Raw genomic sequence first — 24,930 nt, 5'->3', positions numbered from 1 at the left:
TGCAATCATCTTCCCTTGACAATCAAAGACACTGCCATTGCCAAGCCGACTCACCCTGTTCTCCCCCCAGTCACCACCTTGGGATTTCCATTCATCAGAATTGAATATCCCCTCTGTTTCTCACACTCTGTTTCAGCTCCATTGTTTCTTGCACTCTGATTCTCGGACTCCGTTTCTGCCCCTCAGTCGCACTCTGCTTCTCCCACTCTGCTTCTCCCACTCTGCTTCTCCCACTCTGCTTCTCCCACTCCGCTTCTCCCACTCCGCTTCTCCCACTCCGCTTCTCCCACTCCGCTTCTCCCACTCCGCTTCTCCCACTCCGCTTCTCCCACTCCGCTTCTCCCACTCCGCTACAGCCCCTCCGTTTGGGAGCACGGAGCAGACAAGGGAGTCACGGAGAGAGTGGTCTCTCCAGAAAGCAAACAAGGGTGGGGATGGAAAAATGTCTCGAGTGGTGGGGTCGGATTGTAGATGGCGGAAGTGTTGGAGGATGATGTGTTGGATCCGGAGGTTGGTGGGGTGGTGTGTGAGGACTAGGGGGATTCTGTTTTGTTTGTTATTGTGCGGGCGCGGTGTGAGGGATGAGTTGCAGGAAATGCAGAAGATACAGTTGAGGGCGTTCTCGACCACTGCGGGAGGTGGGGGGGTGGTGGGGAGTTGTGGTCCTCAAAATACAAGGACATCTGAGATGTACAGGAGTGGAATGCCTCATCCTGGGAGCAGATGCAGCGGAGGCAAAGGAATTGGGATTTCTCGCACCTTATAATATGAATGCTGCATAAATGCTATGACCACAAGAGCAGCTGAGAGAGTCAGAATTCTTTAGGATGGAACTGCTGAACCCCCAATCCCCCTTCCCCCATTCACAAAAGTGTCTTGATCATTAATAATGCATAAATCAGAAATGTGGTGGTATAGTTTCTTTTTGTCTGGATTGATGCAGCTCCAAAAAGTACTCGAGGCACAACACTCAGATAGTAAGAAGTGTTGATGCTGGCATCAGAGACAGCACAGTGTGGATCTGGAGGAACACAGCAGGCCGAGCAGAAAAGTTGATGTTTCAGATCGAGACACAACGCATTCCAGGACAAAAACAAAGTTGCTGGAGAAGCTCAGCAGGCCTGGCAGCATCTGTGAAGGGAAAAACAGTGTTAACGTTTCAGGTCTGGCGACCCTTCCTCAGTTCTGCTGAGCTTCTCCGGCAACTTTGTTTCTGTTCCTGATTTACAGCAAGCAGTTATTCTGTTTTTACACACCAGGACAAAGTAGCCTGCTGAATTGGTACCGGTGACAGCAACATGTATCTTTTACGAAATGTGCTGCAGCAACTCAGCAAGGGTCCTTCAACAACTCCCCTCCAAATCTGCGACGCTTACCAGAAGGACAAGGGCTGCAGGATCAACTCTAAATCTTCGGTATTCTTACTTAGAGTGATATTGCTGCTGGGCCAATATTCTGGAATTCCTGTCCTAACAAAACTGTGGATGTCCACACTCTACATGGAGTGCAGTGGTTCAAGAAGGTGTAAGGGAAATTAGCAACAGGACATGAATGTCAGCCTAGCCAGTGACACCTACATCCTGTGAAACAGTAAAAGAAATGGCTTGTAACGTGTAACATTTCAGCTTAATCTGTTTTATGATGGAAGCTTGTGATTTGCAAGGGGCTTATTTTACTATTCACTCACAGTCCTTACCCCAGCAGTGTCTGAAACTAGCTCACTTCCGTGATCTTCTCAGAGGTGCCCAGTGAAGGATAGCAGACAGCTTTTCAGGTGGGAGGGTTAAGGCTGTGGACAGGCAGCAGCCTCACTGGGGGAGGTGGATGCAGCCAATGTAAGAAGAAGACAGCAAAGGTAGTTTAAAATGGAGGAGGCCTGTGAACAATTTTAAAAACCATTAAAAATAGATGCAAGGATTTGATGACGAGAGAAAGTTTACTTCTGCCCTAGAATAATCATTTGTAACTTGGATAAGCGCCGTTTTCGCACTATGGCATGGGGAAGGAAAGCTGATTTGAGGGATTTAAAGCATGGAGTCCCAGAAAGATAGTCTCAGATTTTGGGGGGAGACAACGTGTTCCAAAATAATAAAAATAAAGAATTACAGATGCTGGAAAACCAAAAGAAAAGCAGAAAGTGCTGGAAAAACCCAGCAGCATTGTAGCAACTAAAACAGGTAATGTTTTGAGCCCAATGAATCTCCTTCAGAGCATACTGCCAGACTTGGAGAGCGAAGGAAAGTTGAAAATGGGGCTGTAGTTTGCAAAGGTAGAGTACCAATGCTATTTTTAATTGGAGGATATGGCCGATTTTGTACAAAAGTCTTTACGTAATGCTTTTACATGTTTGAACATTCCAGCTGGTTTCAGAAGAGTATTCTTGAACAAAAATTGACACAATTACATAAGGAGATGTTTAGAAGGATGATAAAAAGATACCGAAGAGGTAGATTCCAAGAAAAGCCTTATTGATATGGAGCAGAATTGCAGACCATAAAGTCCAGCCAAATAAAGGCAGGACTACCAATGGTGGAATGTTTGAAATCAGGGATGTGCAAAAGGTGAACTTTAGAGAAGGCTGAGATCTTACTGCATTTTCTGTTTCTACTTCACATTTACAATATATCCATTGACATTCTTGTGGTTTAGGGCAGTTTATTTGCAAGCACCACAGAAAATTACTCTTTTGATTACTCTGCATCACATTTTGTGATATGTCATTCTTCAGTAAGTTTGCAAAGCAATAATCACCTGGCATCCAGTAAAGTAATACAGAAAACACCTGTATTTGCAAGACAAAGTGCACTTGTGGGTGGTTCACACAACAGTCCATCTGAAATGCTGCTACTATTTGTTTAAAAATTGAGCTTATGTAAAACTTGGAAATAGATAACACACCCACTTGAGTGCAGACTACATTTTGTTCAGAGACTGTCTTGAAACAAAGTTGACAACTTGGTAAGTTAAGTTTGCTTTTAAGTTGTGTAATTAAGATGTATGATTCTATTACTGGGGAGTTTGCAGGAACTACCAGTAATTAAAATGGTTAATAATTGCAGAAAAAGGATCCACAGAATAGTTTGTTCTATACTGTTTTTGTGTAGCTTTAATGTTTTCTAAAATATAATTCAACAAGATCTTTCATGACATGCCAAAACAGTTTATAGCAATCAAATACTTTTCTATAAAGGGTTATTATTGCAGTAACATAACAGCTAATCTGTACTCATCAAACTCTCAAAAACAGCAATATGGTAAAGTTCGAATAATCATTATTTGTGACACTGGTTGAGGGATAAATAGTGATGAATTTTTTTCACTTTTCCTCAAATAGTACCGTGGCATTTTTTTCTTATAATCTCCTGAGAGACTGGGAAAAGTGTAAAACCTCCCTTTGTGTTGCACAGGCAGTATTTTATGTTTTTGGCTTTGGACTTGCCTTTAAACTGATAGATTTTCAATATACAGGCAAGAGCGGCAGTCACAGAGAGTTTTGACAAATGATTGATACAGATTCAGAAATTAAGGTGAAGGCTGTAACTTAAACCACAAGCTGGGAAGTGCATCGATTTTTCAAATGCACTGACTTCAATATGGAGTGAAATATGTTTGGGACTAACAACATGTTTGTGCCCAAGTCCTCTCAATCTCCCAACAGGAAGGTTAAGTTACAATTGCAACCAAAGAAATCACTCGTACTCAACAGTTAATTTCTGTATTGTGCCTTTGACATAAACTAAAATTTATACTGGATTGTGGTTGGGCAATGCAATTCAGACAAATGGTCAGCAAGTCATGGAGCAAGGATGGGGATAACTTATCAGGAGATGGCGTTTCTAAAAGATTGCAGTGGGAAATGAAGTAAATGGGGTTTAGTGAGGGATTTGGAGAAACCCATGTCATCTAATGTCAAGTGAAAAGAGGTGCCACAAAATGACCAAAAGTCATGGGAGTCAGTACAAAGTTGGAGGAGTTTGGAGTAAAAAGGCATAAGGGAGATTATAAGACAAAGGAGAATGATATTAAATGTACTTCTTTGAATGATACCAAGATTGAAGAACTTTTGATTCAAAGAAAGATTAGAGAAATTATTCTCCTTGGACTAGAGAAGATTAAAGTCACATCTTATTGAGGTGTTCAAAATTATGGACAATTTGACAGTAAAATGAAAGATATTTGGTTTTCAGTTGTTGTCATGTCAGTAATTAGCCATCACAATTTCGAGATTGTCAGCAAAGGAGCCAGGAATGAAGAGAGATGACAGTGTGGAGCTGGATGAACACAGCAGGCCAAGCAACATCTTAGGAGCACAAAAGCTGACGTTTCGGGCCTAGACCCTTCATCAGAAAAGGGGAATGAGGAAAGGGTTCTGAAATAAATAGATAGAGAGGGGGAGGTGGATAGAGGAGAAGGTAGGTGGAGAGGAGACAGACAATTTAAAGGGGCAGGGATGGAGCCTGTAGAGGTGAGTATAGGTGGAGAGGTAGAGAGGGGATAGGTCAGTCCAAGGAAGACAGACAGGTCAAGGGGCAGGATGAGGTTAGGAGGTATGGAATGGAGATCTGGCTTGAGGTGGGAGGAGGGGAATAGGTGAGAGGAAGAACAGGTTAGGGAGGCGGGGACAAGCTGGGCTGGTTTTGGGATGCAGTGGGGAGAGGGGTGATTTTGAAGCTTGTGAAATCCAAGTTGATACCATTGGGCTGCAGGGAAACTGCTTTACTCGAGTTATTAGGATTTTGAATGCACTGTCTGGGAGAATGGTAGAGGCAAGCAATGGAGATAGGGCTGGAGAATACAAGTAGCTGTCCGGGAGCTAATTCAGACACAATGTGTCGAGTGGCCTCCTGTACTGTAAAATTCTACGAATCGAACAAGAAGCCAATGTATTTTAGCACAGACTGGGAATGGAACATTGCACAATGTTTGCCAAGGTTTTAGATCAAAAGGATAACTAATCTTAGAGGTGAGTTAGTCTTAGAGGTGTGGACCAAGGAAAGGTGGGTGATTCACCTTTCAACAGGCAAGTGTAAACATTTTAGTAGCTGTTTTGCGGCATCGCTAACGGTAAGTTTACTATGACTGCTAGGTTAAACCATGCAGAAGCTCTTGCATTATTATGCTACTAATGTAGACGAAGTCTATTTTCAAATGGTTGTAGACTGAAGTAAGAAAAAGATGCAAAATGCCTGCCTTTTTTTTCTCATTCTGCTTGGATATTTTTATGCATGAAGACATTACATTTTGATACTATTTTTATTTATGCATGTGTTGTGATCCCAAGTGGTGTTTTACTGAAAAGATCAAAAGATAGAATAAGTGAATCTATTTACAGAAAACACAAACTTGAAGATTTTGAAATGCATTGTAAAATGTATAATCCCATTAACCCCAAACAACTCCTTGATAAATCCCAAAAGTATCCTTTTTATGGTAACCAAATGAATCTCTTGGACTGTACTAACATAAGACAAAATCTCAGCCATGATTCTGTATAGCTTTTGGATCATCTTCAAATAACCTCATCAAAGTTTATCCAAACACTTCTGGTCTTGGTCTATAGCTATCATTCTTGTTCTTTGGTAATCTATTTTTACTGTCTTCTCCCTCTCTCAGGAGCACAGCTTTTCACATCCAGCTTCATCCATCTGCCCCAAATGAGGCTAGAAAGAAACATTTTATTTCAAGCTATGAGTGTTTTCACTAAATTTAAAAATGAAACCTTGTGCAGAAGTTTCTGAGGGAAACTTTGATGCACAATTGTGAACTTTGCTTGGCCGTAAACACTCCTAACATAAACAAAGTTCATTAGTTTTAGAGACTATTTCATCAAGTTGTTTTAAAAGCATTAACCATAGCTACAGACATACTTGCATTATCAATCATTAAATCTTTCAGACACACAGTTCCACATGTATCTAACTCAAAATTTAGAAAGAAATAATATTAAAATATATTTAAATCACGCACCCAACATCAGAGTTGGGACATGGTCATCAATAGATAGACCAGAATTTATTGCTATTTGTGAATTGTGTCAGACAGGTTGGTGAGCTGCCTATTGAACCACTCCTGTTGTTGAAGTATAGAGACACCCACTGTTAGGAAGGAGCATAGATACTATTCCAAGTGATTTGGAGGGAAAATTTAAGGATGTTGATACTCCCATGCATCAGCTGTCCTTGTCCTTCTAGGAGGTACAGGCTATGGAGCTGCTGTCAAAGGAGCCTTGGTAAGTTAGTGCAGTGCTTCTTGTACTCAGTACTTACTGCTAGCATTTTAGTGATGAGGGAAATGACTGTTTGAGGAGGTAGATGGAGTCTCAATCAAGTAGTCTGTCTATTTTAGATGGTGTCAAACTCCTTGAGTGTCTTTGGAGCTGAGTAAATCTAGGCAAATGGAGAGTATTCCAACACATTCCTGACTTGCGCCTTGTACGTGGTAGAGTAGAGTTAAGTCACAAAAGGTGAGTTTTTAGCCTCAGACTCACTTTATTAACCGTAGGATTTATGTGACTGCTCTAGTTCAGTATATGGTCAATGGTGAACCTCAAGATGTTGAAAGTGTGGGAATTGGGATTGTGATGAGGAAAAATTTCTTTCTCTGAGAGGTTTGGAACTCTTTGCATCAGAAGGCAATGGACACAGAGTTATTAAATATTTTTAATACAGAGGTTCTTCTGAGGCAAGGGAATTAAGGGTTACTTGGAGTAGATAAGAATGTGGAATTGAAAATGCAAACTGACAAGCTATGCTCTTATTGAATCATGGAGCAAGTTGAATGGGGGCTGAATGGTTTATTTATGCTCCAAATTCATATGTTCATTTGATTCCTCAATGGTGATGCCATTGATAGTGAGTGGCCATTGTTAATCTTTCCCTTGTTAGAGATGGTCTTTGTCTGTCACTTGCATTGCATGAATCTTATTTGCTACTCATCAATCCAAGCGTGGATGTTATCCAGGTTTTATTGCCTGTGAACAAAGACTGCTTCACTCTCTGAGGAACTGTGAATGGTGCTAAGCATTGTGCAGATAATGAACGTCCTCACTCTGACTTTATGATGCAGGGACGGTGTTGATTAAACAGGTGTAGATGGTTGGGCTGAGTACACTCGTCTGAAAAACTCATGTGGTAATGTGCTGTATTTGAGAGTCATACAGTCCACCACTTCAAAACATCTCAAGACAATTCAGACAAAGTGTAATATCTAGTATAATAATGTAAAATATCATGTAATTGATATCACTAATAGGCTATGGTAAAATATCATGTAATTGATATCACTAATAGGCTATGGTAAAATATCATGTAATTGATATCACTAATAGGCTATGGTATAATAGATTTATAATATAGATCTACCATGATTTCAGTGAAAGGAGCAGCATAGGCTTAAGTTGTTGTACAGCCTCACCTTATTCCTGTTTGCAACTGTAATGTAAAAATCTTATCTCACCTACCCTCAACTCAGGATATAAAATAATAATGTTTCAAAATGTGTACTCAATTATCTTATTTAGAACTTTTCTTCACAGCTGTTCACATCTGATACATTGAGGGGAACATATAACTGCACGTTCTAGTTAGTAATGGCACTTATTTATGGTTAGGGCTATTGTCAGCCACAAGTTATGAATATGATGGTCATTAACACTTACAGCTGGGAGAAAATTCCTGATGCCTGTGACTTCTACAGGCTAATTGTTTGGAAGCACTTTGGAGGAGGCAGAAACAAAAGGCTGAATGGGCCAAGAAGCAGGTCCAGAGAAATCAAAGGCCAGCAAATCATTGTATATTTTCTCAGCCCACTGCCTTCATCAGCAGCAAATGTGATGGAGCCTGCCATCCCAGAGTGGGGCTCCTAAGTAACAACAGACAGTGCTTAACATAAAGTTGACCATTATGACACAAATCGTTGACTTATGAGATAGAAGCTGCTATAAATATAAGTAAATTTTGCTATTCAGCGTTTTATGTGAAAGCTGAGAGTCAGTGGTAGCAATCTCTGGCTCTTCGTCCAGTGGACTTCTTGTATGTGAGCTGACACTTCAGTGCCACTGCAGAGGGAGTGTTGTATGGTTAAGGTTGTGATCGTTCCCTTAGGATATTCAAATGAGGCCGCTTTTAAGCTCTCAGGTGGGTGTAAGATAAAATCTTAGGGTCCTATTTCATAAAAACCAGGAGAGCTTTCCAAGGAGTATCAGAGATAATGGGAACTGCAGATGCTGGAGATTCCAAGATAATAAAATGTGAGGCTGGATGAACACAGCAGGCCAAGCAGCATCTCAGGAGCACAAAAGAGCTCAGGAGCTCTGATGAAGGGTCTAGGCCCGAAACGTCAGCTTTTGTGCTCCTGAGACGCTGCTTGGCCTGCTGTGTTCATCCAGCCTCACATTTTATTATCTTGAGCTTTCCAAGGAGATTTGATTCAAACTTTGTCCATTGACCAACATTCCTATCACATATCCATTCATTATCTCAGAGGAGTGTGGGAGTTAGCTATGGGCATATTTGCTTCTACATTTCCTACATTAAAAATTCAAAAAGGAACTGCTTTGGATTGAAAGAGCTTTAGGATGTCCTGAGGTTGTGAATGGTGCTGTGGAAATGCAAGTCGTTTTTTTTGTTTCCTGCACCCAGAGCATTAAGTGTAACAAACTCAGCCATGCCTATTAATCTCTCCACACCCTGTTGTATAAATTTCTCCGGCTTTGCATCTGCTGGCACATCCCTTGACCTTTAAATTCTAACCCTGACTAATTGTATACATTGTTTTTGGAGAGTGAGTGTACATGTTTTATTAATTTTGAGCATATGGGAATGACTAGAAAACCCGGTATTTTGCCTGTTCTTAGCTACCCTTTGAGAAGCTGGTGGTGACCTGTCTTCTTGAATTGTTGTAATTACTGTGATACACGGTGGGGTCTATTAGCTAAGCTGGCTGGATGTAGTGTGATGCCAACAGCATGGTTTCAATTCCTGCACTGACTGAGTTTAACAAAAAGGGCTCTCCTCCTTGATCACTTGCTTCTCATGAGACATGTTGACCCTCAGGTTAACTCTACCTAATGAAGGAGCAGCACTCAAAAAGCTTGAGATTTCAGATAAACCTGTAGGACCATAACCTGATGTTGTGTGACTTCTGAGATAATAAAGTGTGGAGCTGGATGAACGCAGCAGGCCAAGCAGCATCTCAGGAGCACAAAAACTGACGTTTTGGGCCTAGACCCTTCATCAGAAAAGTGGGATGGGGAGAGGGTTCTGAAATAAATAGGGAGAGAGGGGGAGGCGGACCGAAGGTGGATAGGGAAGAAGATAGGTGGAGAGGAGAGTGTAGAGGAGGAGATAGGTCAGTCCGGGGAGGACGGACAGGTCAAGGAGGCGGGATGAGGTTAGTAGGTAGGAAATGGAGGTGCGGCTTGAGGTGGGAGGAGGGGATAGGTGAGACGAAGGACAGGTTAGGGAGGCAGGGATGTGCTGGGCTAGCTTTGGGATGCAGTGAGGGAAGGGGACAAGCTAGGCTAGTTTTGGGATGCAGTGGGGGAAGGGGAGATTTTGAAGCTGGTGAAGTCCACATTGATACCATTGGGCTGCAGGGTTCCCAAGCGGAATATGAGTTGCTGTTCCTGCAACCTTTGGGTGGCATCATTGTGGCACTGCAGGAGGCCCATGATGGACATGTCGTCTAAGGAATGGGAGGGGTTGTTAAAATGCTTTGCGACTGGGAGGTGCAGTTGTTTATTGCGAACCGAGCGGAGGTGTTCTGCAAAGCGGTCTCCAAGCCTCCGCTTGGTTTCCTCAATGTAGAGGAAGCCACACCAGGTACAATGGATACTGTATACCACATTGGCAGATGTGCAGGTGAACATCTGCTTAATGTGGAAAGTCATCTTGGGGCCTGGGATAGGGGTGAGGGAGGAGGTGTGAGGGCAAGTGTAGCACTTCCTGCGGTTGCAGGGGAAGGTGCCGGATGTGGTGGGGTTGGAAGGGACTGTGGAGCGGACAAGGGACTCATGGAGAGAGTGGTCCCTCTGGAAAGCAGACAAGGGTGGGGATGGAAAAATGTCCTTGGTGGGGTCGGATTGTAGATGGCGGAAGTGTCGGAGGATGATGCGTTATATCCGGAGGTTGGTGGGGTGGTATGTGAGGACAAGCGTTGTGTGACTTCTGACCTTGTCCACCCCACTCACAGCACACATCCAGATCACTACCCTCAGGTTAAACTAACACCATTCGTCTCCCTAGAATGGGAGCAGCCCTCTGGCCCAATGAGACTATGGTGATTTTACTTTGTTGCTACGGTGATGTAATATAGGTTTTTGACCTGGAAGCAGTGAAAGAATGCCAATACGGTCCTGAGTCAGGAAAGCGCAAGACTTTGAAGGGAACTTCATGGGGTCCTCATGCACTATTGTCTTTCTATAAAACTCGATTCAGGAGATGCTCAAAGGAGCCTTTCCAAGCTGCTGCCACATATCCTGTAGATAGATAGTACCCACTGCTACCTGTGTAGAAATGTCAGAAGTAAGAGTGGAAGTTGGTCATTTGTCCCTTTGATTTCACTCCTCTATTCAATGAAATCATGGTTGATTGGATTATTCTCAAGTCTATTTTCCTGCTTTATCCGTTGATAAATCTTGATTCCCCTAATAATTGGGAACTTGCCTATCTGAGCCTTGACTATACTAAATGCCACAGTTTCAACAGTCCTCTGCAGAAAAAAATTCCACTGATTCACCACCCTCTGAGAGAAAAAAAATTCCTCCTCATACCTGTCTTAAATGGGCGATTCATTACTCTGTGTTTATGTTCTCTGATCCAAGGCTCTCCCACAAGAGGAAACAATGTCTCCCAACCCACCCTTTCAAATTCCCTATCAGTCTTAAATATTACACTAAGGTCACCACTCAACATTCTTATCTCCAATGAGTACAGGCCCAACCTTCTCGACCTTCTGTCATGAGAAAAACCCCTTTATACCCAGGATCAACGTTGTGAACCTTCTCTGGTGTACTTGGAAATGATGAATATTTAATGCAGTGGAGGGGCTGGCTATTAAGGGACTGTTTTGTTGAAATAAATCGATCCAATCACCTTAAAATTGAAACACTGATTATTTACTACTTCATCAACATGGCACATGATGAGCCTTTGCTTATTATTACATGAGTTTATCTTGGTTTTATTTTTTCAGGAAACTGGAGTTTCGAAGGAAGGAAACTAAGTCAGAACCAAATATGACAACAAACATATTAATGGATTTGCTGAAAATACCGGAGAAATATCACTTTATTCAGCAATTCAACCAGAGCGTCATCTTTGCTTCACAAAGAACCAAAGAATACATTGGATTCAAGGACCCTGAGTCCAAACTGAAGGTAAATAATTCTATGTTGACTGATATTTTCCTGATGACCTACATTAACCGAAGCATTCAGTGTAAGCTGACAGAATCAATCAGTTGTACAAAGATGACTGAAGAGCAGACAATCCTTTTGGGTACAGATTGGGTTTGGGCTGTGCAGGACGCATCTTCCAAAAACCCCAAGGTGCAGATTGCAGTGCAAGCCATTCACATGGAGAAGAAAGAAGACCAAGCAATGAAGATGAGATTTCAGGCGACTGAGTCCTTGAAGCTGGCAAGACAAGAGACAATCAACAAAACCGACCCTGAGAAATTCAGCGATTTCTGTTCATCGATTGGGAAAGACTGTTACGGACTATTTCTTTTCTTTGGGCTCAAGGGTGACCCGAAGACCATCTGTGGCATCCTGAGCAATGACTTCCACGCACACTTGGGAAGTGGCCAAGAAGTTGATAACACTTCCTTGCTGGATTGCATTGAGAAAGCTAAGACTTTTGTCACTCCAGGAAGAATGTTGGAGCTGATCCTTCAGAAAGGAGGTGTACCAGACAGCTTAAAGCCAATCTGTGTCAAGTTTACACAATAAACTACACCCAGGATAACTTTTAACAGTTTGCAAAACTTTCCAACAAAAGAAAGCAAACCTCTTCATTATCACTTCAGAAAGTAGAACTTTCCAACATAGTTACCCACTGTTTTAGAAATGCTTCATGCCTATCCATGGAACTCCCATCGACTAATTCCTGTAGACAAGGGGAGCTTTTATTCCACACTCATTCTTAAGATTAGAAGTAGTAGAATCATAGAATTTGAAAAAGAAGAAGGAGGCTATTCATCTCTTGAGTTTATGTCAGTTCATTTGAAGTGTAATCCAGTTCCCAAAAGCAAAAATGGTGAATAACTCATAAAATCCCTACAGTGTGGAGCAGGTCATTCAGCCCAACAAGTCCACACTGCCCCTCCAAAGAGCTTTCCACCCAGAAACATTCCCCGAACCCTGCATTTCCCCTGTCTAACCCACCTACACCCAAACATCCCTGGGCACTCTGGGCAATTTTAGCATAGCCAATCCACCGAGCCTGCACATCTTTGGACACCGCGGCACCCAGATGAAACCCATGCAGACACAGGGAGAATATGCAAACCCCACATAGACAGTTGCCTGAGGCTGGAATCGAACCTGGGTCCCTAGTGCTGTGATGCAGCATTGCTAACCACTGAGCAACCATGCCGACCCTTTTTAAAACAAATCTTGCCTTGCGTACTTTAAAATGGACGTCCAGTACTGGAACAAATTTTAAATATGGAACTATCAATACTGGTTTTACACTGGTTTTCCCCTCTTGAGTTAATGTCATTCCTGGGAATTTTTTCCCATATCCCTGCAAGTATTTCACCTTAATATTTGTCCAGTACCCTCTCTCAAAGATTTTGTTCAAACAACATTCACCGTCTACCATTAACTAACTATTTCTAATCCTAATTAATTAACACATATTGAAGATGTCCCTCATGTCACCCATTCTTATTTTGTCAGTCACTTTAAATTGCTGTGTCTGGAAACAGACAAATGGAAACAGTTTCTCTTTATTTACTCCATCTAAACATCAGAACAGAGGATGAATCTCTAAATTCAAATACCTCCATTAAATCTCCTCTTAGCCATCTCTGCTCTAAGGAGAACTTTAAGTGGCAGTGTGCTTCATTTTCAGAGTCTGTAAATATGTGGGGCATCATGTGACAGCAAGTGCCTGGCAAGAGAGACTAGAAGTGTAAGATGAGCTGTATGGACTTCCTCATTCCCCTGGGGGTGGAAACAGAATCAGACCTGCCTTTCAAAAAGGAACTGGATAAATACTTGAAAGGAAAGAAGATGCAGGGCTATGAAGGAAAGATCAGGAATTGATGGAACTGATTGAATTGCACTTTCAAAGAACTGGCACAGACACAATGGGGCCAAATGGACTCCTCCACTGTATCATTCTATGACCACAGATCACTCCGCCCTGAACGTACCTGATTTAAAAATTGAACGTGTTTATATTCAAAGTATGAAAAAGATGTTTGAGAAACTTAAGCACAACAGAGACTCAATGATATGAATTAATGATATAGGGTCTGCTGCATCATTTGTTAAGATCATGTTTGATAAGATTGTGATCTCAAAACCATATTGCTGCCTTCCTCCCTGCCAAACCCACCCTAAATAACACATGACTCACCTGCCCACAAAAACTTGTTTTAAAGTATTCTCCGTCTGACCTTTCAGTTTGGTTTCTGCATTTTGAATTTTCTCATCCTCTATTTTGGTGATGGTCTTTCCAGATCCCTGGTGCCCTTTTTGTTTTTTGGCAACAGAGTTTGTGGCTCTGGTAATTGTCCTTAAAGAAGCCTCAGCAAGTTGCTGCAGCACATCTTGTAGATTGTAGTGAACACACTGCTGCTCGTGAATAAAACTTTAGGACACTGATCAGTTCCAGAATAAACACCAAGGGCCAGAATTTAGCCTTCACTGCCTGTGAAGTAACTTAGCAAAACAGATCACCTAATATTTATGAGTCACCTTAAATGAGCACCATATCACCATCTACAGTTTAAAGATGAAAAATTGACATCTGGAAGTAATTATGATATGATAAAAACAGTTAATGTTTCGGGTCTGGTGATCCTTCCTCAGTGTTCTGGTTTGCTGAACAGGAAACGTTACCTCTGATTTTTCTTTACAGATGCTGCCAGACCTGCTGAGCTTTTCCAGCAACTTTTGTTTTGCTTCCTGACCAACACTGTCTGCAGTCCTTTCGGTTTTTATACGGTATGATAAAGTTGCCTTAAAAGATGCTTTACCTGGAATCTGATGTACTTTGTGTAATGTGTGAGCTTAAGCAGTCATTAAAGGGTTAATAAACCAAATATATTGAAATGTATTATAATACCTAACTACTGGCTTCACTTTTTATAGGAATTACAGCACAAGTAAAAACCATTCAGCCAGCTGACTCAGAGACGTCTCATCAATTGGAGCCACCTCCTCAAATCCCATTTCTAATCCTGTTCCAAGTGAAATACAAAAGAATATACATTCTCACCCGTCAAGACAAGACTGGAGAAAGCAGAGTTGGTCTCTTCAAGATTAGAAAACTTAAAGGGGGAGGTTTGTGGCAGTGTTAAAAATCATGAAAGGTTTTGATAGACTGAATGAGGAGAAACTCAATCGAGTGGGAAGAGAGTCAGCAACCAGATGATACAATTAAAGATAACTGACAGAAGAACCATAGGAGCTACAAGGGTTGTTTTTTCACCACAGTGGTAACACTGTGGAGCTGGAAGAACATAGCAAGCCAGGCAGCATCAGAAGAGCAGGAAAGCTGAAGTTTTGGGCCAGGACCCATTTCTGAAGAAGAGTCCCGACCCAAAACGTCAACTTTCCTGCTCCTCTGATGCTGCCTGGCCTGCTGTCTTCCTCCAGCTCCACACTGTGTTGTCTCTGACTCCAGCGTCAGTAGTTCTTACTATCTATGGTAATCAAGAGGACTGCTTTGGCTGAGATAGTGTCGAGCTTCTTGAATGTTGTTGGACCTGCATTCATCCAGGTAATTGGAAAGTATTCCAATACTCTTCCTTTATGCCTCGGAGGCTTTTGGGAACCACGAGGTGAGTTACTCACAGCTGAATAGACAGATTCTGACTTGCTCTTGTAGACATGGCAATAAAATTATACACATACACAATACCCTGCAGATGTATTACCGCAAATCACTCACTTACTTGTGCACACAGTCTTGCTAACCAGTGCATGTGCATACTTTCTTATAACTGAAATCGATTTATGTGACTTTTCGGAAAAAAAAATCATGCCACCTATTTGTTCTGTGGATGATTTATGTTTAAGGTTAATATTAAATACACCATTTGGGATTGTAGTTATAGCCTTGAACTTCAGTAGGTCCACAACTGACTCTTAATGAGCTTGATATTCAAATCCCCACTCCGGGAGTGGTCAGTTACAGAAGGAGTATTTATTCCATGCTTCAATGGATTGATAATCAGCCTGTTACCCTTTTCTCATATTTGGGGAATGGTTATGTGAAGGTGCAAAGTACACTTTGGTCACTCTATTTGAAAGAATTAAGGGTGTCTGTCGTGCCCCTGATTAGCCACCCTGTTTTGGAGCAGACTATGGGAAAGTTTTTCAATTCTTTTATTGGCTGTGAACGTTACAGGGAAAGTCACCAGGAAGCCAAAGAACAGACTATTAATCATTGTAGAACTAACATGAAGCTTACTTTATAGTAGTTGACAAAAACGCAATTTTCCAAAGCTGTTAAAGAAAACGCATCTTCAAAGTGTATTGCAGCTTGTTTAAAAACTAACTTAAAGTCTGATTTAAGTGCACATGTCATATTACAAGCTATGCTACAACAAGAAAGAACTTGTACCTTTCACAATTTCAGGATGGGCAAATCAGTGTATAACCAATTTCAAATATATGTGAAGTGTTGTGTCTACTTAAAGCCAATTTGCACTCAGGGAGGTGATGGCCTACGCCTACTGGTATTATTGGTGGACTGTTAATCCAGAGACTGAGGTAATGTTCTGGGGACCCAGGTTTGAACCCCACCATGGCAGATGGTGGAATTTGAAATTAATAAATATCTGGATTTAAGAATCTAACGATGACTGTGAATCCATTGCCAATTGTCAGGAAAACCCATCTGGTTCACTAATATCCTTTAGAGAAGGAAACTGCCATCCTTACATGGTCTGGCCTACATGTGACTGCAGACTCACAGCATGATGGTTGACTCTTAACTGACCTCTGGGTAATAAATGCTGCCTAGCCAGCGACACCCCTCACCCCATAATTGAACAAAGGAAAACAAAAATTAAGTCTCATGCGATCCACGGTGATTTGATAAGTTGGATACAAAATTGACTTGGTCATAGAAGACAGTGTGTGGTTGTGGAGGGGTGTGACTTGAGGTCTGTGAAGCACTAGTGTTCCACAAGGATCAGTGCTGTTGTTTGTAATATATATAAACGATATGGTCGAAGATATAGGTGCTGTGATTAGTAAACTTTCAGACAACATAAAAATTGATGGAGTTTAGACAGTGAGAAAGGTTGTCAAAGGACACAGCAGAGTGTAGATCAGTTGGGAAGTTGAGTGGAGAAATGGCAGATAGGGTTTATTCTGGAAAAATGTAAAGTGATGCATTTTGGGAGATCAAATGTAAGAGGAAAGTATGCAGTAAATAGGAGGACCCTTAGGAGCATTGGTATACAGAGGGATCTTGGGGTACAAGACCATATAACTCCCTGCAAGTGGCAAAACAAGTGGAAAAGTTGGTATAGGTGGTTTGTCTTCATCACTTGGGGCATTGAGTATATAAGTCATGTTGCAACGGTATAAAAATTTAATGAGTCCACATTTGGAATAGTTCTGGTTACCGCATTATAGGATGGATGTGGAGGCTTTGGAGAGGGTGCAAAAGGTCTTTACCAGGACATTGCCTGGATTAGAGTATACTAGCTTAAAGAAGAGGTTAGACAAACTTGGTTTGTTTTTCCTAGAGCATCAGTGACTGAGGATGACCTGGGAAAAGTGCATAAAATTATGAGAGGCGTGGATAGTCAGAGTCTTTTACCCAGAATGGAAATGTCAAACACTAGAGTGTGCAGGTTTAACTTGAGAAGGTGAAAGTTTAAAGGAGATGTGCAAGGGAAGTTTTTGTTTTAAACCTGGAACAAGCTGCCAGAAGCAAATACAATGGCAATGTTTAAGGTGTATTTAAACAGACACCTGAACAAGTAGAAAATTGAGGGATACAACAATGTATTGATGGAAGATGGAAGTAGTTTGGAATGGCATCTTGTTTGGCGCAGATATGGTGGGCAGGTCGATCTTGCTCATTTATAAATTGATGCACAAAAGTACTCAAAAATGTGTCTGACTTTACTGACTTCTGTTTTGTACATTTTAGACTCACATCTGACAGTGCATGTTTTAGGAATAGACAAATGCAGTGATTTTAAAAAAAAAACTGGCTGAGAGAACAATAAAAACTATATTTCATTATTGTGCATTGTTTCTTTAATTGTCATGATTTCAAATACAAAGTACATCCAACCAAACACTGCCAGAATGAAATTGCAAGAAAAATTGTAAAGCCGAGGACAATTTTGATACTAATTTTAGCAGCACTGATTACAAACTGAAATAATGGATCATTTAAATCACATAATTTAAATGTTGTATGCCTTTATTTTTCAATATTGAAATCTTCATTTATTATATGTGTGCAACTTAAATTAACCAGCCAGCTGTAAAAATCCAGGCTTATCTGATAATAGAACAGATATAAATACAAAGATTTGCAATGTTACTAAATATAAGCACTTCTGTTGCCCTGTGCATCCTTTATTCTTTAAAGAAAGATCATAGAAATAGTGTTCAATCGATAATTAAAACAACTCAAATTTTCGAACAATTCACCATTAATAGTGAAAAAGAAGATGGAAACGGGCACAGAAGAATTGAGATAACGAAATGTGAGGCTGGATGAACACAGCAGGCCCAGCAGCATCTCAGGATCACAAAAGCTGACGTTTCGGGCCTAGACCCTTCTTCAGAGAGGGGGATGGGATGAGGGTTCTGGAATAAATAGGGAGAGAGAGGGAGGCAGACCGAAGATGGAGAGAAAAGAAGAGATTACAAGAGAGTTGCAATGGGAAAGAGATTCCCTGAGGTTGGTCCGGAGGGAGGAGGGTAACTTCTTCAGGTTAGGCATCCCTGGAAGAGGCTTCACAGTGAGGTTAAAATTGTATCAGAGATAATGGGAACTGCAGATGCTGGAGAATCCAAGATAACGAAATGTGAGGCTGGATGAACACAGCAGGCCCAGCAGCGACTCAGGAGCACAAAAGCTGACGTTTCGGGAATTGAGAACCTTGTGCTCAAGGCCAAATGCTACAAAAGTTGGAAATTTGAATCATTCAGCATCTCTGGGACACACATGAACTGATGATGATTGAAATACACATACTTATAGACTATGAGAAACTAGTATGTGAAATTTTTGGATATGACTGGGTTGAAGAAGGATCTACCATATGATTTATTGAAGTTGAAGTGTTGAAAAGTCAAAGAATACATACGTTACCTATAGTTTACAATGTAAACTGACGTTGAAATCGCGTTCAACAAAACTTTTAGAAACTTTTGATATGAGATAGGTTTATGTTGGAATTATTAAACAAAACACCAAATCAAAAAATTCAGAAAAAGACTTGGATCTGTGCTGAAGGTAGCCTAGCAACAGTCTCTGAAATAAAGCTACTTCTTTAATAAATGCCCAGATGTGATGGTTGTAGAGATACCTGCAGTGCTATCCCTCTTTCTACCAAGCAGCAAGAGAAAAATTCTTAAAGTAAAACCAGATAAAAAGCTTTCTTTTCACCCACTGAATTGTTTGAAAACAAATGATAAGCTTGCAATTATCAAAACTTTCAACCATTTCTCATCTGAATTGAGATTTGGCCTGCACCATCCTGTGACAGTCAGCACTCAAAACTTATTGACAGGAAAGAGAAAGGACTATCAGAAAGCAACCCATTATTTCATCTGAAGATGAACCCTTCGTGTGTGTTTTTTCCCATACCCATGATATCTCTGCAGAGTTGTGTTGTCATGGTTTATTTTCATGTGAATTTGTTTGTGTGGGACACAGGGGATACAATTTATGCTGAATGGTATCTTAAAATAATAACTGTTTAGCCATTCATCTGAAGAATGCTTGTTTTTAATAAACAAGGTATGCTTGAGTTTACTGAAATCTGGTGAAAGCCTCTTTTGTTCCAGAGGACATTATTAAAGCAAAACAATTTGGCCATTTTGGTGATTAAATAAAACATTCGCCCTCTTGCTAGAACGGTGGCGAGTGGGACTTGATTACCATTGTATTCCTTTCATCAGAGTTGTTGCAATGATGAAAGTCCAAAGTACTTAGATATTTTTGAACAGGCTGTATTTCCTAAGTTTAGTGAAAATAAAACATTGAGAGTTGACTCACATTCATTAGGATTAGAAATGTTCCCTAGTTCATACAATCTGGAATTATCTGTCTGTACCTCTCCAACTGTCTGTCTCTCTCTCTGCCTCTATATCCATTAAAAATCTCAACAAATTATTATTTGGCCAACTTTTGATCACTTGTCATCTTGTGTGGATGAGTGTAGCAATGATCATCTCCAATAAGAAACAATCTAACCACTGTCCCCAGAAATTCAACTGTGTAACCATCATTGAATTCCCCATTATCACATCCTTGGGATTACGATTGATCAGAAACTCAGCTGGGCTCATTATATAAATACAGTGGTTACAAGAATAAGTCTGAGGTTAAGAATGCTGCAGCAAGGAACTCACCTCCTGATTCTCCAAAGCCTGTCCACCATCCACCAGGCGTAAGTCAGGAGTGTGATGGATTACTCCCCACCTGCCCAGATGAATACAACTCTAAGAACACTAAAGAAGCTTGACTGCATCCAGGACAAATCAGCCACCTGCTTGGCATCACATCCACAAGCCTCCACCACCAATGCCCACTAGTGGCAGTGTATACCATCTACAAGGTGCACTGCAGAAGTTTTGCCCAAGTTCCACCTCACCTTTCACGTGCGTGACCAGTTCCAGCTGCAAGATCAGCAGATATCAGGGAACACCTGCACCAGCAAGTTCCCCTCCAAACCTCTCTCTATCCTGAGTTGGAAATATATTGCTGTTCCTTTGCTGTTGCTGGGTCAAAAGCGGAATTCCCTCCCTAAGGACATTGTGAATGTACCTACAGCATGTGGACTGCAGCAGTTCCAGAAGGCAGCTCATCACCACCAACTCAAGGGCATCTCGGGATGGACAGTGAACGCATCCAGGCGGAGGGAGAGGGAGAGTGGCTTAGAAGAGCCCAGAACTTTGGACTTCAACAGCCACCTCTGGCAACGCAAATATGATTGAGGAGACTCAGAGGCCAATGTTTGAGAAATGTTGTGATCCTGGGTTGCCCTTGAGGAACTTTTAGAGATAGAGGGATGAGAGCATGGAGGGCTTTTAAAACAAGAATGACAATTTGATGATTTACTGATCTGAGAGTCACTATAGGTCAGCAACCACAGGAGTGATAGGTGAACAAAACTATAATGAAAACCAATCAGAAGTGAAACTCAGTTGTCGGAAATGGTTCTGTTTGAAGGTTTTCCTGGAGTGATTGTCAAAGCTAAATACTCAATCAGAACTTGTGGAAAAGTGTTGCAGAGAATCCTAAGGGGGACTATGGATTGGCAATAAGCTACAGTGCCATCTTCTGGGGTGCTTTGTCACTCTGCGATAGTGTACTAAATAAAACTGCTTCTGAACTCAGTTACACAAGGATAACTTCCATTCATGTTGATGTTTAATGTTATAAAACATTCCAAGGGTTTCAAAGGAAATAGAAAAATAGGTTTACTTTTGTATAGCACTTTTCACAATTTCCAGATGTTTTGCAGCAAATGAAATATTTTTAAAGCGCAGTCTCTGTTGTAATTTAGAAGGCAGGGCAGCCAATTTATGCACAGCTGGATCCCACAAACATCAATGACGAGATTATCTGTTTTATGTATTGTTGATTAAGGGATAGATATTGGCTGGAACATTGGGGATAACTTACCTGACTTGGGATGTTCTAGCATTTACCTGACAATACGAGACAGGTCCTCAGTTTAATATCTCATCTGAAAGTCAGTATCTGTGACACTGCAGCATTCCTCTAGTACTACACCAGAGGAACAAACTTGTTATTTGCAGTCAGGTCCCATTCTGGGTTTTAAATGCAAAACCTTGTTGTATAAGGTAATGGTTGTGAAGAAGTCTAAGATGAGATGCAAATGGAGACAGATATGGCATCTTCGGCACCTGAAGCACTTACTTTATAAATAGTATTTTTAATACCTCAGGAGCAAGTGGGACTTGAGTCTTTTGACCCAAAGTCAAAACACTATCACTACAGCACAACAGCCAATTCTGGCAGATGATATAATTTTGTCCAACAACACAAAGCAACTTCTATTTATTGCTAGCATGCAATCAACTACATTTTGCATTTAAAACAAGTACCTCTTCTCATTAAGACTCTACAGTGGTTTATCATCTAATGCTGCTAACTAGATTTCAGCCACAGGTCTGAAAAAAACATTGGAGTTCTTGTGGCGCAATGATGGTGTCCCTATCTCTGAGTCAGAAGGCCCAGGTTCAAGTCCCACCTGCTCCAGTGGTGTTTAATAACACCCTCTGAACAGGTTGAAAAATATCTAGAACTTTCTGACGTGGCAACTAAATCTTTCAGGGCTGTCAAGGGTTGCAGTCAAAATGCAAAAACAGAAAAATGTTTGGTAGCAACAATCTACCCCAGCCATATGTCACTAGTAGTTGATTACACACTGTGCGACACTTGTAACTGTCCCCACCAGAGGCAATAGTTTCTTTCTCAACCGGATAAAGTCCTTTAATAATTTTAAGCAATTGATTTAGAACATTTGCTAATTTTCTATGTTCTAGTCTATGCAGCACGTCCTCCTAATTCATGTCCTTTAATTGTTGACCAGTGCTAAGTACAGACAGAAGCTCATGGTTAGTTTTCATTAATGTTGAGGCAATTGTACGCTGTGACAAGAGTGTCCTTAATTACATTTTCTGGCCATGCTTTGACTGAGTTTTGAAATTCCACACATCCTGCTCCCACTGACCCAAAGGAAACGGAAAAAGAAATAAACATGGCATTTATCTTCTAGCTCCTTCCCTGTCCCTGTTGCTCACTGGCATTAGTTTTCTCCAGTGATAATACAACAGAAAGAGAAAATAGCACCGGGGTCTGGTTCAGCACTCGCAATTCATTGGGCGACAGTCAAGTCATACAGTTACACAGCACATAAACAGGCCCTTTGGTCCAACGCGTCCACGCTGACCAGATATCCTAAACTAAAGCGCCCTGGAAACATCCATTCAAATCCACCAATCATGGAACTGCTCCCCTTGTCCAACCTCCATAAGATGAATGGAGGGAAAGGGTGAGGAGCTGCCCCTCCTGCCAAAAGACCATTCATTTCCGTGTTTGTTACTGGCAATGAGACGGGGAGTCAGTAGAGGGCTAGAGGCTGATGGTGTTAGAAGGCCATAAAGTGACTGTGGGGAATAAGAGTGGTGAAAGAAGGTGAGCAAGATCATAAACAGGGATGGGAAGGAGAGGGAGCCACTAGGAAGGTCAGAAAGAGAAGCTGGCTGCAAGGGAGGTGATGAGAAAATGAGGATGCAAGGGGGAAAACTGTTTCAAACTTAGCTAACACGGTGTCGAACTGGATGAACACAGCAGGCCAACCAGCATCAGAGGAGCAGGAAAGCTGATGTTTTGGGCCTAGACTCTTCTTCAGAAATGGGGGAGGGGAAGGGGATTCTGAAATTGATAGAGAGGGCGAGGCGGAAGGAAGATGGATAGAGAAAAAGATAGGTGGAGAGGAGACAGACAGGTCAAAGAAGCGGAGGGAGCCAGTAAAGGTGAGTGTGGGTGGTGAGTTAGAGAGGGGATAGGTCGGTCCAGGGAGGACGGACAGGTCAAAGAGGTGGGATGAGGCTGGTAGGTAGCAGATGGGGGTGCTTCTTGAGGTGGGAGAAGTGGATAGGTGGGAGGAAGGACAGGTTATGGAGATGGGGATGAGATGGGCTGGTTTTGGATACAGTAGGGGCAGGGGAGATTTTGAAGCTTGTGAAGTCCATATTGATACCATTGGGCTGCAGGGTTCCCAAGCGGAATATGAGGTGCTGTTCCTGCAACCTTTGGGTGACATTGTTGTGGCACTGGATGAGGCCATCCAAGGAATAGGACAGGGAGTTGAAATCATTCAGTACTGGGAGGTGCAGGCATTTGTCGCAAACTGAGTGAAGGTGTTCCACAAAGCAGTCCCCAAGCCTCCACTTGGTTTCCCCGCTGTAGAGGAGGCCACGTCGGGAACAGCAGATACAGTATACCACATTAGCAGATGTACAGGTGAACATCTACTTCATGTGGAAGGTCTTCTTGGGGCCTGGGATGGGGGTGGGAGGTGAAGGCGCAGGTGTAGCACTTCCCGCGGTTGCAGGGAAAAGAGCTGGGGGGTGGGGCTGGTGGGGAGTGTGGAGCAGACTTGTCAACTGAAAAATGCTGAGCTAACTAGGAACTGGGAAAACTTGAAATTAGCAGCGTAATGAAGTATTTGCAAATGAATTTGTATTTCTAGATTATGACTATTTGTTTAGAAGCTACAGTATGGATAATTTTGTGATGTATGCCAATGTAATGAAACCTGTTAATCATGGAATTTAAAAGTGAGATTGGAATCTGAGATGCAGTAAAATGGATAGTGCCTGACTGTTTAAAGTATTTCAGCTTCGTGGATGTTTGATGGAAATACACGAGATGTAACCCTCAGTAGTCTGTGGAAGATGTGTTTAGGGTAGGTTGCCATAGTCCTACCAGAACACAGACTGCTCTCTCATTATCTAGAAATAATTGACTGCAGTTTAACCTGAGGGTCATCGTGCCTCAGGCAAGGGGAAAGGTTAAGATTCTTGCATGGTAACCTCAGCTGGTGTAGGAATTGAATTCATGCTGTTGGTATGTGTACATTGCAGATCAACCAGCCAACTGAGATAACCATCCCCATTGTGTTTAACATGATAACTTTTCGGGTGTTTAAGTATGTGTTAGTTACCTAGGAAAAATTCCTTCACTAACTTCTATTGATTATTTTGTACCAGTTTAAATACTGTAGTATCCAATTATTCTTTATTTGTGTGTTTTGGCTTTCAGTTTAGTGGAGTTGGTAATTATTGAAGCTATCGATTAATTCTTCTAATTCTGGTTCTTTGTGAATCCCTACACATCAACACAAATATAGCAGGCAATTGTACCATGTGAATTGCAGCATCTAATAAAGGAGTTAGCGGCAATGAAAAGTAATCTCTGTAAACCAAGACATAAGACCCTTGACTGTGTATGTCATGTCGGCAACTACCTAGTGCAGCGCCAAAATGGTGGGTGGAATGGGCTGAGCTCAAGTCCAATCAGTGCCTCGACATGAAGAGTAACATTAGAGCTTTGCGTGGAAGAAACCCATCAACCTAAAGCATTGACCAAGTGTTCGTTTATCAAAGCAAATTGAATTACGGAATTTTTCCGTCAGTGATACCACAGCAGTCTTCTCACTTCAAAGTAAAAGGTCCAGAAAAAAACACAACAGATGTCACTAATATATTAAATATAAGAACATAACAAAATAGGAATAAGGAAGAGTAGGCCTTAGATTCCTTAAGTCTGTTCCATTATTCAATAAGATCATGGTTGGTCCAGCCTTGATGTCAACTCCAGGCTCAATATCAAAGGCTCAGAGGGGAAGTGCGAAATACAAATATATAAGAAGAAGCAACGAAAAGTAGGTAACAAAAAAAATTCCAAAATACTGATGTAAGGCTAACTGTCCTGTAATTCCTACAGTTTCTGTGTC

At 41.5% G+C, this 24,930-nt stretch overlaps 1 protein-coding gene across 3 annotated transcripts; it reads left to right on the top strand.

The window, feature by feature from the left end:
- The first annotated feature begins 2,821 nt into the window (after nucleotides 1–2,821).
- On the top strand, nucleotides 2,822–14,693 carry rep15 (RAB15 effector protein). Of its 3 annotated transcripts, XR_009446820.1 has the most exons (3): nucleotides 2,822–2,958; nucleotides 11,194–14,176; nucleotides 14,324–14,693. XR_009446820.1 is itself a non-coding variant. In XM_048545726.2 (2 exons), the coding sequence occupies exon 2, from the start codon at nucleotides 11,237–11,239 to the stop codon at nucleotides 11,948–11,950; it is 714 nt and encodes a 237-aa protein (XP_048401683.1). In that variant the 5' UTR covers nucleotides 2,822–2,958; nucleotides 11,194–11,236; the 3' UTR covers nucleotides 11,951–14,277. The 3 variants fall into 3 exon arrangements, 2 of the variants coding, with proteins under 2 accessions (XP_048401683.1, XP_048401684.1); XM_048545726.2 differs by lacking the exon at nucleotides 14,324–14,693 and having other exon boundaries at nucleotides 11,194–14,277; XM_048545727.2 differs by lacking the exons at nucleotides 2,822–2,958; nucleotides 14,324–14,693 and adding an exon at nucleotides 4,992–5,064 and having other exon boundaries at nucleotides 11,194–14,278.
- Nucleotides 14,694–24,930: the final 10,237 nt, after the last annotated feature.

This window comes from Stegostoma tigrinum, chromosome 17, assembly GCF_030684315.1.
Source record: "Stegostoma tigrinum isolate sSteTig4 chromosome 17, sSteTig4.hap1, whole genome shotgun sequence".
Classification (NCBI taxonomy): Eukaryota; Metazoa; Chordata; class Chondrichthyes; order Orectolobiformes; family Stegostomatidae; genus Stegostoma; species Stegostoma tigrinum.
Note: the sequence above shows the minus strand (reverse complement) of the source record. Positions and strands in the feature narration are given on the sequence as shown.

Excerpts from the sequence above, each read along its gene's own strand:
- rep15 (XM_048545727.2), top strand. The coding sequence starts at position 11,237 with ATGACAACAAACATATTAATGGATTTGCTGAAAATACCGGAGAAATAT.